The 16,035-nt window shown below is 43.5% G+C and overlaps 1 protein-coding gene across 1 annotated transcript in view; it reads right to left on the bottom strand.

Annotated features, from left to right (window-relative positions):
* The window catches only part of LOC124616239 (translation initiation factor IF-2-like), a 64,634-nt gene extending 50,522 nt beyond the window's left edge, over positions 1 to 14,112 (bottom strand). The window contains exons 1-2 of the mRNA XM_047144543.1: positions 14,028 to 14,112; positions 10,585 to 11,184 (exon numbers count right to left, since the gene is read on the bottom strand). Coding sequence (XP_047000499.1) covers positions 10,585 to 11,184; positions 14,028 to 14,112 — 685 coding nt within the window. The remainder of the gene's footprint in view (positions 1 to 10,584; positions 11,185 to 14,027) is intronic.
* Positions 14,113 to 16,035: the final 1,923 nt, after the last annotated feature.

Below are 16,035 nucleotides of genomic sequence, written 5' to 3'. Positions count from 1 at the left end.
TCATAAGTTGAGCTTCGATGATGTTATTCGATTGTTGTTTGACGATCACCCTTGTTCCATTACATAGTTTTGGCGAGTTGAGATCTATGAGTAGTATGATCAGACATCCAATTTTAAGTCAAAGGCAGTGTAATAGCATACCTGGTAATTGCAAAGAGTTTAGAAATTGTGTAGGGAAATTCACACTTTCTTCAGCGTTTACCACTGTTTCGATTGATTTGTATATTTTCTCTTCACCGAGAATTTTCTTTTGAAAATGTTGATATCGTCGACAATATTATTTTTAGTTGCCAAAAGTGTCGTTTCAAATAGCGAGTCCGAATTGGTATAGTTGTGCACAATGTCTGGATAAATTTGGTCGATGAGTTCTTTTTCAGCAGTGGCTATGTTGCAGACATCACTGTTGAGTTTAATGAAGCCAGTCATCTGGTCAGTAGGATATGTGCCTTCGCCTATTTGTAAAAGTCAAAAATGGTTCAAATGGCTCTGAGCACTATGGGACTTAACTTCTAAGGTCATCAGTCCCCTAGAACTTAGAACTACTTAAACCTAACTAACCTAAGGACATCACACACATCCATGCCCGAAGCAGGATTCGAATCTACGACCGTAGCGGTCGCGCAGTTCCTGACTATAGCGCCTAGAACTGCTCGGCCACCCCGGCCGGCTGTAAAAGTCGTTGAGTAAAATGTACTGTTGTGCGTCTTTCGATAGCTCAACTCTCATATTTTTTATCTGTCACAGTACTTGTATGTGTGGCCAGAAATATGATGTTTTTAAGCATGCATTGATCTCGTCTGCTTGTGATGACTTGGGGATAACAGGAAGTGTTTGTCGAAAATCTTGTGAGAGAACGAGTGGAGCTCCTCCCATCGCTTCAGAGTTTCCTCGCAAGCCTTGTAATGCTCTGTCCTTGGCTTCGAATGATTTTTTATGTGCCATTGTGCATCCCCCCCCCCCCCCCCAGACGATAATTTGAACTTGTTTTGGAAGTTCACCACGTCCAGATGTTCTGGAAATTTAACATCCCAGGAGTTATATTCTTCGCCTATATTCAAAGGTAGTCGTAGGGCGGAATGGGCACTTCGTCCTCCTTCCGTAAGTGTGGCTGTAACGCTGGATGATGCCAGCGTAAGTGCGATGTGTCGTTTAGCACGTACTTCCGCCAGCAGTAGATTGTTAGAAACGTTTTCCCCGGTCCCGCCTGGTGAGTCCCAGTAAATAATTCCTCAAGTTTTGTTGTTGGTACGGTCCATGATAACGTTGTAATTTCCTTATGATTGTCATTCACTGAGGAGTCGTTTGTTGTGAGTAATGTATTGAAATAATTCGTTGATGTTGTAGCTTTTTTCCTTTGCAATTTCGAAGATTAGCACGCTGATAGCATCTCTTCGTGTTGCTTGCATCTGAAGTTGTACCAAGGTCTGGTTGTTTACTGCTAAACATTTATCTTCGAGGTGAATGAGTTTTTCATTGAAGGTGTCGTCGCTGAATTCGATTGTCAGTTCAGGATGAGCTTGTCGGATTTAGTGCAGTATGTCAACACTCATACTCCCTTTGAAGGAGTCCCATAGCTGTTTTGGATTCGATGGATTACATGTTGTTAGAATTAAGGCGAGTAAGTCTCTCATTTGTTCAGCTGAGGCTGTGAGCGAAGCTTTGTGTAGTGTTAATTTCCAGTGGTTTCCCTTTTTCAGTAGTCCTAAGCGGTGGCATGCTTCTCTGTACGTCTGGCATAGGTAGCCCTCAACAGTCTTGAGGTCTGTGAAACTTGTTGGTCCCGTATTTCGTGTACCAACATCCGGAAACAGAAACTTTCGCCACATTTCGGATGTGCGCTGTGTACTTGGCGTAGTGCGCCATTTTGCATGATTTTTGGATGATCTACTGGAATTCCTTGTTTTTATCGCTGAAAGATTTCTCTTGTTGTGTTCCACTTATAATAGGTAGGGACGTCGATATTAAGTAATGTTTTTTGCGAATGGATCCGTTTGGCACAGTTGGTAAAAAGCTGTTAATGCTGTGATCTGAGGTGGTTCGCTTGCAGTTTTTCTGGCGGTGTCTTTTGTGAAGTAAACTCTCTGTCCATTCTCCAAATGTACTGAATTGCAGTATTCTACGTTTATATGCGCTTGGAACATTTTGGAAAGTAGTGTGCTATATGGTACCACCCTCTGATTATCTATTTCCAGTTCGTCGCTGCCTCGCATTATTATTTTTTCTGGGAAACAACCGATTTTGGGTGATTGTCTTCTGTATTTGGGATGGCAACCAACTCCGGTTTGTGTGTCGTCCAAGTGTGGTTTTCGGTATTTTTGCTGTACTTTTTCCATCACTCACAAACGGTGAATTGGGGTTTAATCGCCCGCATGGTCCGTGAATCATGTTTCTCTCTACTATGTCGTACAGTTCCGGATCTTCTTGTGGATTGGGAAATTCAGTTTGGATGATTTTGTCGATATCCGTGCAGCGAATTCTGTCGTGTAGCCATATGAGATTGTGTGAGTGACGTAGTCCTCGTTTTTGCTATTTGATTGCGTATATCCAGCATATAACGGTTCCAAAGATGTGGTACTTTGTGATGACTTCAATAAATCTCATTTGTTTTTGTCGGAAAACTCGTGCTACTATGACGTGTCGATGCATGGAGGCTTGTCCGTATCTTAGTGTTCTTTGATTTCTGGCCACGGTGAGTTGCATGTGAAAGTTATGAACAGGTCAGGTCATCCATATTTTCTTATGTAGGTCATGTCATCTCGAGTGCATTCGTCACTTGTGTCTCGGACTTCCTATGTATGATGAGGGTAAGATTACCATTGTTCCAACGCCGGCAATGTTTCCGTCATTTATGACTGCGTCTTGAAGATGGATGTATTCTTCCGTGTGTAGCTTCTTATGATTCAGTCTTATGTAAAGCATCCATTCCGTTTCTATTTTTGCATACGTATCTATCAGGAATTGTTGGAATAAACGGCGAGTGTTGAAAATATGATTGTATGTTTCATTGTCTCGGACCATCTTGGAAGTGACTAACTATTTGTTTGATTCAGCGCCTGTTTCAAGTTGGATTCGTTTCACATTAATATGATATCCGTCCTCTTCGTGCAGAAACGTTAACGAATATTGGAGGGCATCACATGAACAGCGTGTCTCTGCAATGCGTTGTAGTGCTTCTCTTCGTTGTACATTTATGTCACGGCTTGCATTTTCATTGTCCACAATTACGATAGCGACTTCGTTTATCTGGGATGCATAAATCGACGTTCGTGTTCTCCAGGTGATGTTTCGTCGGCTCGAATTATAACTTTATGTCATCAGAAATCATTGGGTCTTGTGCTGTTTTGAAAATGTGAATCAGTTGATTGTATTTGTGTGAGATCCTCTCTACACCTCGGACTACTTCCCGTCTCTGTCGACCGATATCTGTGCATCGTTGATTAATTTCCGTTTCTTCATTTCCGATTAAATGTACATGCAGAAATTTATTGTCTTCGTCGGGTAGTAGTAGTAATGATCCCATGTTGTCACAGATTTATCCTTGGATGGTAAAAACACAATCGATTTCATCTCAGTGTTGATCGAAGGGACACCGAAAGAAGTCATTTGGAAGCAGGCGTTGTACGCTTTTATGTTTTGAAGAGTGTCTTGATTCTTGGGTTTCCCAGGTTATGTAGTGTAAAAATTCCTGCGGAGTTAGTTCCAGTGGTAGTAATCGAATTCTTCCATTCATGCAAGAGAATCCTGGAGTTTCTCTACTGATTTTTTCACATTGCAAAATTAGCAGGTATTATCCATTTTTCCGGTTACGACGTGTTTGTTGTATTCTTTTGTGGGGCCGCAGTGGAATGCTTCATTTGTTAGTTTGTGCTATTTACTTGTCCTCGCTTGCGCTTCTCATAGACTGATATTTCTATCATGGTTGCCTTAAATTCGCAGTCTTTCATTATAAGATTGCGTCGCAATTCTTGATTCTTCAATCAGTTCGTTTCGTTATTCTTTGGTTTCCTCGTGGTACTCATTGTTGTTCGCTGGGAACTCAAACACGATTCGCGTATCGCCTTTTTGCTTCAGAACTGGCAACATCTCCTCCTCTTTTACGTTTGGTCATTGTGTTAAATATAAATCAAAAGCTACCAAAAGCTTACAGACTTACATGTAACCATTACAACAAAAGAAGTATTTCCGTTAATGCCAAATTAAGATATTACAAAACAGTAGTCCTACCCGAAGCCTTCTATGCCTCAGAAATGACAGTAATCAGGGGAAGAACGAAAATCAAGGAAATGGAAAAGCAATGAGGAAAATTCCGAGAAAGATCTATGGGCTAGTGCAGAGACAGGGGATCTGGATAAAAAGACCGACAAAAGGACTGTACAAACAGACAGAGACAATTACAAACAACATTAGAAACAGAAGTGCTAAATTCTATGTGCACATTTATAGGATGAACGAAAATAGGCTAATCAAGAAGATTTTTAACATAATAATGAGTAATACGATGAAAACTAACTGGTTAAAGGAAACCATGGAAGACCTCAAGAAACTAAATAACTTCACAGCAGAAATAACGAACAAAGAAAAATACAGAGAAAAAATCAGGAAACAGAAATTCGAGGAAACACCAAAAGAGAAGAAACCAGGAAAGAAGTGGACAGAAGAGAGGAAGAAGAAACACAGTGAATATATGAGAGGTTTTTGGGAAGAGAAAAGAAAGAGACCAAAAAAATGCCATAAAAATTGATTGGGTTTTAACGCTCTCCTAAATGGAGATTTAACGATAATAATAATAATAAATCAAAACAACTTTTACTAACAAATACACTAAATACACTTTACACATTTTTCAAACTTTATTTTCGGTTTATAATCAGTCACTGTATCACTGACTACTCACACTTCACTGTTTGTTTTTAATCACTCACTACACTACTTTTTCGGTTCTTCCCTTCGTCACTGATAAGGAACTAAAGTTCGAACACGCGACAGATCTTGTTTCATATACCCTTACCAATGGGCAGGGCGAATTCCAGAACATACCAAAACGGCTTCGAATGGTCCACAATGTTCCAGAACATTTCACAACACTCGATAGTGTTCTGGAAGGCTCCACAATGATATGGGCTGTTTCGACATGTTCCAGAGCATTCTGGAATCTTCCCAAATGTTCCAGACTGTTCCAGAACATTACATAACATCCTGGATCTTTGTGGAACATCCCAGAACATTCTGGAATGTTGTGGAATGCTCTCAAATGTTCTAGAATATTCTAGAAATTTCTAGAGGGCGAAACTTCCCAGCCCTTTTATCTTCAAAAACACGTCCTTCAGGTAAAAACGCGAACCTTCTTCATGGGTGGAGGATGGAGGGCTACCACACCATACAACTCCCTTGATCGTACCCGGACTTATTTCTGAGTTTTAGTGGCATGCACATTGAGAGGTGGCATGCCACTCTCTCACTTTAACAACAGTCAGTCAGATTAATATTCATATTTTTTGTAATGATCTCGGTTTTCCCCAGTAATACATTTGGCATGTGTGCTTTATGAGTTTTTACATGAGGAAATTGTGGGCAGAATGTTCATATAACAATGCATGTGTAGCCTGTAGAGAACTTGAACGCGAGCGGCTGTAATGCAGGTGAGGGAGATCAGGGAGAAAGATGGATTGTGGGCCATAAATGCCATGTCCATCAATCTGGCTGTGCGAGTGATTCTGGGAGCAGCGCTCTGTGAATTGTACCTGCAGAGGGACTTTGGGCCATGTTACTCCCCTCTTCCCACTTAGGGTCAGAGCAGGAGGGCGCCAGTCCGCAAAACATTGTTGACACCCACATACGTAGGGAGAAATGATCATCACAATAAAATAAGAGAAATCAGAGCTCGAACGAAAAGAGTTAGGTGTCCCTTTTTTCCACGTGCCATTCGAGAGTGGAATGGGAGAGAAGTAGTATGAAAATGGTTCTATGAACCCTGTGCCAGGCACTTAAGTGTGAATTCCAGAGAAACCATGTAGATGTAGATGTAGATGTACCTGGGTCAGGCGACACACTGTCGCAAAGGCAACCAATTTGCGGAAAGTGGGTGAAGAGAGCCATTTAAGAGAGAGTTCTGTAATCTGAGCTTTTGTGTAAATGGCGAGATGGTCATAAAACTCCAAGCATTCTCATGTTAGAAGCTGGGACGATAAGGGCACAGCGGCTGGTGCACGTGTTTAGTTGAGACAAGACTGTTACTTCCCCAATGCCAGGAAGTCGCCAGATTCTTTTAGCAAGCGGCAAAAACATATATCTCATGGGAATGTCTGTCTGGGAAGCTTAACAGCCTTCTTTCAGAAATTGGAAATGGTCCTCCTGGAAAGCTTAGATCTCTCCATAAATAAGGGACTGTGGTCCCGACTATGTAGAAGTTTTTTGCCCAGACATGGACTTGCTTACCGTGAGAATGACACCTCCATAGTCTAAAATCTTCTTTTTTCAGACAAGAGAGATGAGTTGCTGATTGGCAACTCGCAGAATTTTTTATTTTCTTTTATTTATTTATTTTTGCTAATTCGGCTCCCATGCCAAGGCTTGGTGGAAAATGATTTTGCTTCTTTATCTTCTGATCCTTCACTGGTGGAGGAAGAGCCAGTGGCAGTTTCCAGCTGTACCGACAGTGGAACTGCATATCAGCTCGGACACATCGTGTGTCACGAGGGTGAACACATCACATACGTGCTGAGTCGGGCATCTGATGTTTGACCCTCCCGGCGGAGGTTCGAGTCCTCCCTCGGAATGGGTGTGTGTGTTGTTCTTAGCATAATTTAGTTTAAGTAGTGCGTAAGTCTGGGGACCGATGATCTCAGCAGTTTGGTCCCTCAGGAATTCACACGCATTTGGACATTTTCTGACGTTTGACAATTCCGGCATGCACAGTCGTGCCTGTGAGTCAAATTGGTTTGGCCAGACCAGCGAATGGGTGCACCTCACACAGAAACCTGCTGGGATTTCAAGGCTCCGATAGGAAAGTTTCCCACGTTCTAATAATGAGCACGCCAGTCTGTGTAGTTTACAAATTTTCGCGGACGCGTCAGAACATTACAGCTGTTGCAGCAAGCCGGTCGTCGCCCACAGCGTGCAGTTTTCTGCTGCCGCCTGAGTCAAGGTGAAACGGTAAAGTACTCTGCACTGGCACAGGGTTGTTGAACGATATTCACAGCTCCCTGTTCTCCGGTGAGCCATAGTTTGTGGTGTGCTTGGTAGTAGTTGACGCTGCTTGAATAGAATTGGGCCTCACAGTGGATTTATGTAAACAAGGTCAGATTGCGATGTAAGAGCGATTAATTCAGGGCAGAAATTGCGTAGTTCCCACCAAAATGAATGCGTTGCCAATCAAGCACCATCCCTTTTCTGATTTATGTTTGCTCTTTATCAGCTCATTGTAATTATAAAAGAATTAATAAAAACTTGTAATTATTTTTGTAAACTTAAATACGCCACTGTTCTCATTCATACTCCCTCAACTATTTACAATTTTTATTTTATTGTGGTGATGCGTCGATACACCAGCAATTCAAAATTCAATCAAATTATATTAGTTAATTTGATTATTAATTGGGGTTTTGAAAGTGACCGCAGACATAGGCAACAAAAGTGGCGTGAGTAAATCCATTAATTTCATATATAAAAATTAAAGTTGTAGCTCAGGATTTGAAGGTTATTGAGAAGATAATACTTTATTTTAAGATAATAACGTTTAGCATCATTTGGACATATATTTATGACTAAAGCAAGTGACGACTTACAACATTGTACACTTGCTTTTATGATATACATTATCTTTAATTACAGTTTTCTTAATTACCCAGAGAGTTTCAACGAATTACATCTTGTCCTGTAAAGGCAGATCTAACGCTGGGATATTTGATACCGCATTTTTCCATTTACAACTCTTCACTTGGCTACGAAAATTCGGACAGTAGTCCATGCTTTAATGTCTAGGCTCTCTTGCTTTCGCTCCACTCAAACATTTGACGAAAAATACGAGATCCTCATTGAGCCGTGGCAGGCTCATGCTATGCTCTGGATTAAACCTTCGTTGCGATTCCGTGTTTAGTCTCTCGCGGTTATCACCATTATGCTGTTGTCCTCTCCTTCCACGGGTGGCAGCAGCGGTGTGTATCGATATTCGCGCCTTGGACTATCTTTGACCTGGCTTATAGTTTCCGGCTGGGCGGTGTACAAGTCGGTCGGTTGGCGTGGAGCAGCGAGGAATTCTCCGTGGGACGTAGTTTGGCCGTTCGCTGGCCGTCTCTACTCGTTGTCGGAGTGTGTGGGGCTGTTCCCAAATTCTAGCCACCCTTTGGTGGAATTTCACTGTATTTGGTTATTTGAATTGAAGTGCACCAGCGGAATCTTCTGCCTTGTGGCAGTTAACGTTCCGGTTACCTGCCCTGGCCGTTGATGTAAATTCAGGCAGTGTAGTTTCCTCATCGTGTTGTTGCTGTCCAGCACGGTGTGTAGTTTGACAGCTCCGTGTATGATTGGTTGTGGGCGCCAATATCTTCTACGCTGTTCCGTTGAACTCCCTGTCGTGCCCTGGTCGGGTGAAGTGGAAGTTATCTTGTCGGTGGGTTCGTTGCCTGTCGGTCGGTTGGATTGTCGTCGGATCGTGAATGGTTGGCCCAACTGCCTGTCTCACCTAAGCGAGCGTTAGCGTTGAATTCCAGGCTGAACCTCGAACATCTGAGCAGCCTTGGGTGTACTGCCTTTTTTTATTTGTTCTTGTTGTTTGTACTTGTATGGCTTCTAGCCGATTTTTTTAAAATTGAGGTTGTTTTGCCCTTAAGGCGTAAGATTCTTTAGGCCTTCAGCCTAATTTAAACAACTGTTTCACGTAGGAACTTTGGCATTTTAGAGGTTTTAATGTTGTTGAATTTTAAGTGTTGAGCCTTCAGCCGATTTTGAGTTTGAGTTGTTTCGCTCTTAAGGCCTTCAGCCTTTCACGTAAGGCCTTTGGCATTAAAAAAAATTAATGTTATGGAGGTTTTTGTGTTAGGCCTTGAGCCGATTTGAATTTAACTTGTTTGGTCTTGAAGTGTCTCATTCTTTGGGCCTTCAGCCTAACTAAGGAACTGTTTTAAGATAAGGCTTTGCCTTTTAAATTTCTATTTTGGTTGAGTTTTGCCTAATTAAGAACTGTTTTACCGAAGGCTTTTTTTTAATGTTGTTTAGCCTTAAGTGTTGGACTTTCAGCCGATTTTGAATTCAAATTGCTTGCTCTGAAAATCTCAGATTCTTTGGGCCGTTAGCCTAAATAAAGAACTGTTGTAAGATGAGGATTGCCTTTTAATTTTCTGATTATGCTTGCATTTTAAGTTATTGGCCTTCAGCCGTTTTTACATTAAACTGGCTTTCAGCCAGTAATTAAGTCGAAAAGATTAAAGCTGTGTGTAAAAAAAAAAAAGAAAAATATTGTGCTCTTGTAATGTTTGATCAAATAATGAAGTTGTATGTCCGAGTGTAACTGACAGCCCCTTATTTTGGCCCCTTTCCGCAATTTAAACTACCTGTCCTGTACTGCGGGTTAAGACGGGGCATGTCACTCATCCGATCGGTTTCGTGGAAGTTGCAGATCAAACGCGAAAGATATTCTGCTATAAGCTGTGACTGATAGAGCCCAGTATGTTATAGTGGACTGCGATTGTTCCACATGCACAGAAGTAACATCGAATATGTCCCAGGAAAGCGCAATAGAATCCCTAATGTTTTCAATATGCAGGGCGATCAGAAATAGTCTGAAAAGCTTATGAGGGTGTTGCAGAATAGGCTGTGCTGACAAATAATTGTTTTAAATAATTGTATACATTGCGCCGCTACCGACTTAAGTAGCAGTGAAGTCAGGCAATCAGGCAGTTCCGCGCGAGTTGAAGCGAATCGGCAGAGACGTATCGCCAAACGTTTGCTTCGTTTGGTTTCCTAAAACGGAACAAGACAGGGATACTAAATTTGGGCGTGGAACGTTAGTAAGGATCGAACGTGAGCCAAAGGCTAAGCAGTTCGAGCGCTGTTGTCTGCGATATGGGCGCAACTGGCACTGTATCTGCTGTATCTGGCGGGCCGCTTGAATTTGAGTGCGCAACGGCCTCATCGGCTAATTTCAATGCTGATTAACTTTTAACATAAGATTACAGCTCTTAATGAGTATATTGTGATAGCATTATATTTTTTTTAATTCGGCCAATAATTACGCGAAATACTGAAAATCGAGTTTTATTGCCCCTATGCCGTACTGGTGCCGGATTCCGGGTATCGACTTCCGGGATAGTGATGAAGGTTTCTCGGGTCTTCAGCCGGGTGGTAGCGTTGATATCTCGCGACGTTTCGGGAAGTGTCATACTACCCATCTTCGCCAGAAGACCCGAGAAACCTTCATCAATAGTTTACGCCGGGAAAGCTTACAGTCACATATTCCGGGATAGTGTTCCAATAATACAGATAGCATTTATGCCCCACAGCAAGATTCCTTTTGGCCTCGAAGTTGACTTTTTCGAGCCGCGCATTTAACGGTGTTCGCAGCACGGCCGGTGCGGCGCGCCGACTGACCTGTGACGTGGGCCACGGTGTGCTTGGGACGGGCGCTCTTGGCGTCCGCGATGGCGGCCTGCTCGTCGGCCGTGAGGAACATCTTGATGCCGACGGGCCGCGACCTCCTGGGCGGGCGCGCGCCCTGCAGGCAGCGGGAGGCGGCGGCCGCCTCTGTGGCCGTCCCCGGAGCCGCCCCCGCGCCCGCCCCCACGCCCACGCCCACGGAGACGGCGGCGTCCTCGTCGCTGTCGGCGCCCTGCGCCATGGTCTGGCGGCCGCGCGAGATGCGGCAGGAGCGCAGCTTGCGGTAGCCGGAGCAGGCCGCCGCCCACCGCTGCAGGCGTGCCGCCAGCCGCTCCGCCTCGCTGGGCCAACCCTCGGACAGACCCATACCTGGGGCCGGCGCCGCCCGCCCCCGCCTATATACGCCGCGAGCTCTTAATCCGTCCGCAGCCCCCCGCGCGGGTCTGCCCGCCGTGGAGCCCCCGCCGCTCCGGGAGGTACCAGAGACGGCGATGTCCGGCTTCCCGCGTTGCGTCAGCCAGGATCGGCCGCGCTTGTATAACGCCCGGAGAAGCCGCACAACCAGCCGCCCCCCACACTCTGCCGTCGCCTCACCTCGTTACCGCCACCTACATCGCACGCTGGAGCTACTCCCCCCACTTGCACCTTATTTTCGAGTCGTCGGGCTTCACACTGGTTTGACGCGACTCGACACGGATTCTCCTCCTACGTCAACCTCTTCATCTCAGTGTAACACTTACACCTCACATCCACAATTACTCGTTTGATACACGATGATTCCGTTGTTGTTGTTGCTCTTGTTGTGGTCTTCAGTCCTGAGACTGGTTTGATGCAGCTCTCCATGCTACTCTGTCCTATGCAAGCTTCTTCATCTCCCAGTACCTACTGCCACCTACATCCTCCTGAATCTGCTTAGTGTATTCACCTCTAGGTCTCCCTCTACGATTTTTACCCTCCACGCTGCCCTCCAGTATTAAATTGGTGATCCCTTGATGCCTCAGAACATGTCCTACCAACCGATACCTTCGTCTAGTCAAGTTGTGCCACAAACTTCTCTTCTCCCCAGTCCTATTCAATACCTCCTCATTAGTTATCTGATCTACCCATCTAATCTTCAGCATTCTTCTGTAGCGCCACATTTCGAAAGCTTCTATTCTCTTCTTGTCCAAACTAGTTATCGTCCATGTTTCACTTCCATACATGGCTACGCTCCATACAAATACTTTCAGAAACGACTCCCTGACACTTAAATCTATACTCGATGTTAACAAATTTCTCTTCTTCAGAAACGCTTTCCTTGCCATTGCCAGTCTACATTTTATATCCTCTCTACTTCGACCATCATCAGTTATTTTACTCCCCAAATAGCAAAACTCCTTTACTACTTTAAGTGTCTCATTTCCTAATCTAATTCCCTCAGCATCACCCGACTTAATTCGACTACATTCCATTATCCTCGCTTTGCTTTTGTTGGTGTTCATCTTATATCCTCCTTTCAAGACACTGTCCATTCCTTTCAACTGCTCTTCCAAATCATTTGCTGTCTCTGACAGAATTACAATGTCATTGGCGAACCTCAAAGTTTTTATTTCTACTCCGTGGATTTTAATTCTATTCCGAATTTTTCTTTTGTTTCCTTGCGAGATGCCGGGGCTAGTAGTGTATTTAACACTAAATTCTTCTAGAATCTTCATATATAAATGATGCTCTAAGCCCCCCCTATTCTAACGCCGACTTTTGCTGTTGCACGTGGATTAAAAAGAAACGCGAACTGATTGTAATCGACCCTGCAAGTGGAGTAGAAAAGAGTTTGGCACCTGCAATAATTTAATTTGATACATAAGTTAAATAAAGGAAAGTTTCAATAACGCAGTGAGAAATGAAAGGGTTGCTCTACCGATTAACAGAATGAAAGTTCTGTCCAAAATAACAATATGATTTATTATGACTAAACTCAAAATAATAAACAGAACACATGAAACATTTAGAATACATCAAATTGGCTCAAATTGGATACTCAAATAAATGCTGTGAAGGTGAAGTTGTCCCTAAACTAGATTGTGACATTTATGACGAAATGGTATGTGGAGCCAATTCCTTGCAACTCAAATCTTAAGAGAAACACACAGCCAATGCGACATTAATTGCTCCTACAGTAGTGAGAACTCAGACAATGAACACCCAAGACAGAACAAAATTAGAAAAAAGACGAACAGGCGCCCTCTGCTGAGCTCTGATTATCACCTAGGAAAATCCCTAATCTGCCGGTGCTGCGGACATACATTACCAAGCTGTCTTCTTAACTGCAAGAACACGATCTGTCGTACCGGAGGCGATGGCTGGTTGCTTCGACGTCCCGTCGTGGTGATAATAATGTCGCGAGTATAGCCTGAAACAAATTATCCTGGACTGGTTGTTCCAGACTAAAGACTTCCTAGCAATACAAATGCGCCTCTGAGGGAGACGAAGAAGGCTCACGACACAATCACTAACGGTACAGTGATTGATTTTAACAAGCGAAGTCACACAGTAACTCCGATACAGTCAACTTTAGCCAAAACTGCTCAAGACAGACAACATAGGCCGCTTGTATGCAGAACGCTCAATTGCCAACTGTACTCGGAAAGTTACGTTGAAGTCGAAACTTCAGCAACTTCGTCAAACAGTTACAATTAAATAAAAGTGTGTTAGACAGCCAACGGAAGGCAAGCTGTCCAGAGCAGCGAGAGCTCAGTCTTGTAACCTACTCCGACCGATAGGCGAGAGCCGACTCGCTCAAGAGCACCCATACAAGCCGAACACAGAACATTCACGCCCCCACGACAGTGGCCGTGGTTAAACGTTCCAATCAGCAGCTCGAAAAACGACGGAAAATTCCACTCTATTGCCGAAGCACTACCATTCCACCAATGGAGATTCTTGGCGCCAATTTCTGCGCCGATTTTGCTACGTCACGGAGCTATGCCCTGAGCAAGCCAATCAGAGTTACGATTTTGCAGAAAACGCGGGAATTTGCCCGCCAAGAAACTGCCGCCGTCAGGTGAGGCACTAACTGCTTACATCCCCCTACAACTCACCCCAGCTGCAAGGGTGGCTTTGAAGCAGCCACTGAATTACGAGGTAGTTCCAGTAGTTAGCACTCTTTGTCTGTGTTCGTTGATGTTTATAGGAGGACCTTTGAAGCTCCCGTCTCTTCAGAGTGGGGTGATTCCAAAGGCCTGCACCATAAAGGCTTTGGCTATTCACTCAGAACCATTTAACTTCCTCAGCATTTTGCAACGATCAAAGGAAGCCATCTCGTTGTCCCACAAAGCACTGGTGGAACAGTGGGGCCTCCCAGCTCAGTGAATACAGCCAGTGAATAAACACAGCCCATGCTGCCGGTACTTTGCATCACCACTAGGTGGCATCTCTCGCCTGTAGCAGTGCATAGTTACCTGACTTGTTGCGTGACTGCACCACCGCCGCCCTGGCACAGCACCCCGCCAGCCAGCCATGAGTCATTCCACAGTCAGCTACCATGATGTGTAGAATGGGATGGGCTACATGCCGTAGCACTCCATAGACACAAAACATGATTATGAAGGTGGTGTCAAGTCAGAGAACTATAGTGCTGCAGTAACTGAGTTTTTTCTAGCGCCGCACATCTGCTCGGAGTTGGTATGGGAGAATGCATGTATTAATTGATTTACAGTATGTGTTACATGATCTTTGCTCTTTGTTTTTAACAACAGTTTTTAACAACAGTCAGCAATGTTTTTGAATCATATAATGATATGTAATTAAGATATGTAGTTGCCAATACATGCACCTCCCACACCAACAGCTGAGCTTTTCCCTTAAAATAAATAAAATAAAGAGTACACCTTCTTCTGCAGCAAGTCAGCGCAGACTGTGACTATTTCCCACCATTTCACAAGTTGGGAAATGGGGGAAGGGAGAGGGGAAGTGGGAGAGAAGGGGAGTCTTACAACACCCTCTGGTTGTGGTATTTTGAACTACAGCACCAAAATTTGAAATTCCTACCATTTTCAGTTTCCCACTATTTTTTGCAATTACCACCATTTTTGTAATTTCCATCAGTTTTTTTTAATTTTTCGCCATTTTGAATATCATTAGTTTGCCAAACTCAATTATTTTGCATGTAAATTTAATTAAATTTAATTTCAATTCAATTGTGATGTTGTTACGCCTACCACCACTGGGAGGGGCAGGGGAATGGATAAATTTGGCAACAATGCAGAGTGCACCAGAATGCAGTTTGTTCCCCTACTTGGATGAGCCTCGCTGCCTGAACCTGGCTGTGGCTCGAGAGCTACAGGGCTGCCGGGCTAGTAGTGCCAGCCCAATGCCCACAGGGACCATGGGCTAATGTCGCAAGACGCTGAGGCTGAAGTGGGATGGTGGGGCAGCGAGCAACCAGTCAGCCTGAGGATGACCGATAGACTGCGCCGAGGTAGCAGTCCACAGACCGTCTCTTTGGCTGCTACCTCGACTCTGTGTGGTCCAAGGTTCGACACCAAACCGCGCTCGTAGGGTGTAGGCACCAGTTAGGCTCTGGCAATACTACGAATGTAATGCCCTGTTGTTAATAACATAGTTGGATACAGCCGCCGGTGTCTTGCTGCAACTCAGGTGCATCAGCTGAAGTGATGCTACTAAAATATAAATCATAATATTAATCCCCATAATTTCGGAAATATTACAGACTCATAAACTCTAAGAGCAGTTTTAGAGTCATCAAGAAAATTCCTTTAAGATGAAATACTTAGCTTACAAACTCTCAATCATTTTAAATTTCTTAAAAATTTCAGTTGTTTAAATTTGCCAAGATTGCAAACACATTTGTACAAATAATAGTGCACACAAATACAGTTGCTACCACATTGATATACACTTAAACAAATTTAATATCCAACAGAAAAACTCTTTTAACTTAATACTGTCATTAATTAAAAGAGTGCTAATCTTCAGGCAACTTAATTCTATTTTTAAAAAAATACATTTTATACTTCATTTTGTGACCTCACATCCCTTAAACTGGTGGGGAGGAGTATGTTTTTAAGTAGATTCTAGACAGACAGTCATTGTCACTGCAGAGTGAATTCGTGTTGATGTGGTTTCTGCAAAATCTTTAATTTCTGAGACTGACATCGAAATGCAGGTTGGCAGCAGTATTACACATGTCCCATGTCAGTTTCTGCTGTGGCCTTCTTTTGTCAGTTGCTTATGAAATAAATATTGGCTTTGAAGACGTATTTTGATTTATCAATATTTACGTTACACATACATAGAAAAGCCTGATGGTACGAGTAAACTTTGGTACGAGATACCTGGAATTGACTGCAGCCATTAAAATTCATCGTATGACATTGATGAAATCCACAAACTGGATTTGTGGAATGATTGAGCAGGGACTTCGACTTTATTTTTATCGAACCTAAG

The sequence above is a fragment of the Schistocerca americana genome, chromosome 5 (assembly GCF_021461395.2).
Source record: "Schistocerca americana isolate TAMUIC-IGC-003095 chromosome 5, iqSchAmer2.1, whole genome shotgun sequence".
NCBI classification, from domain to species: Eukaryota; Metazoa; Arthropoda; class Insecta; order Orthoptera; family Acrididae; genus Schistocerca; species Schistocerca americana.
The sequence above is the reverse complement of the archived record's forward strand: the minus strand, read 5'-3'. Positions and strand labels throughout refer to the sequence as shown.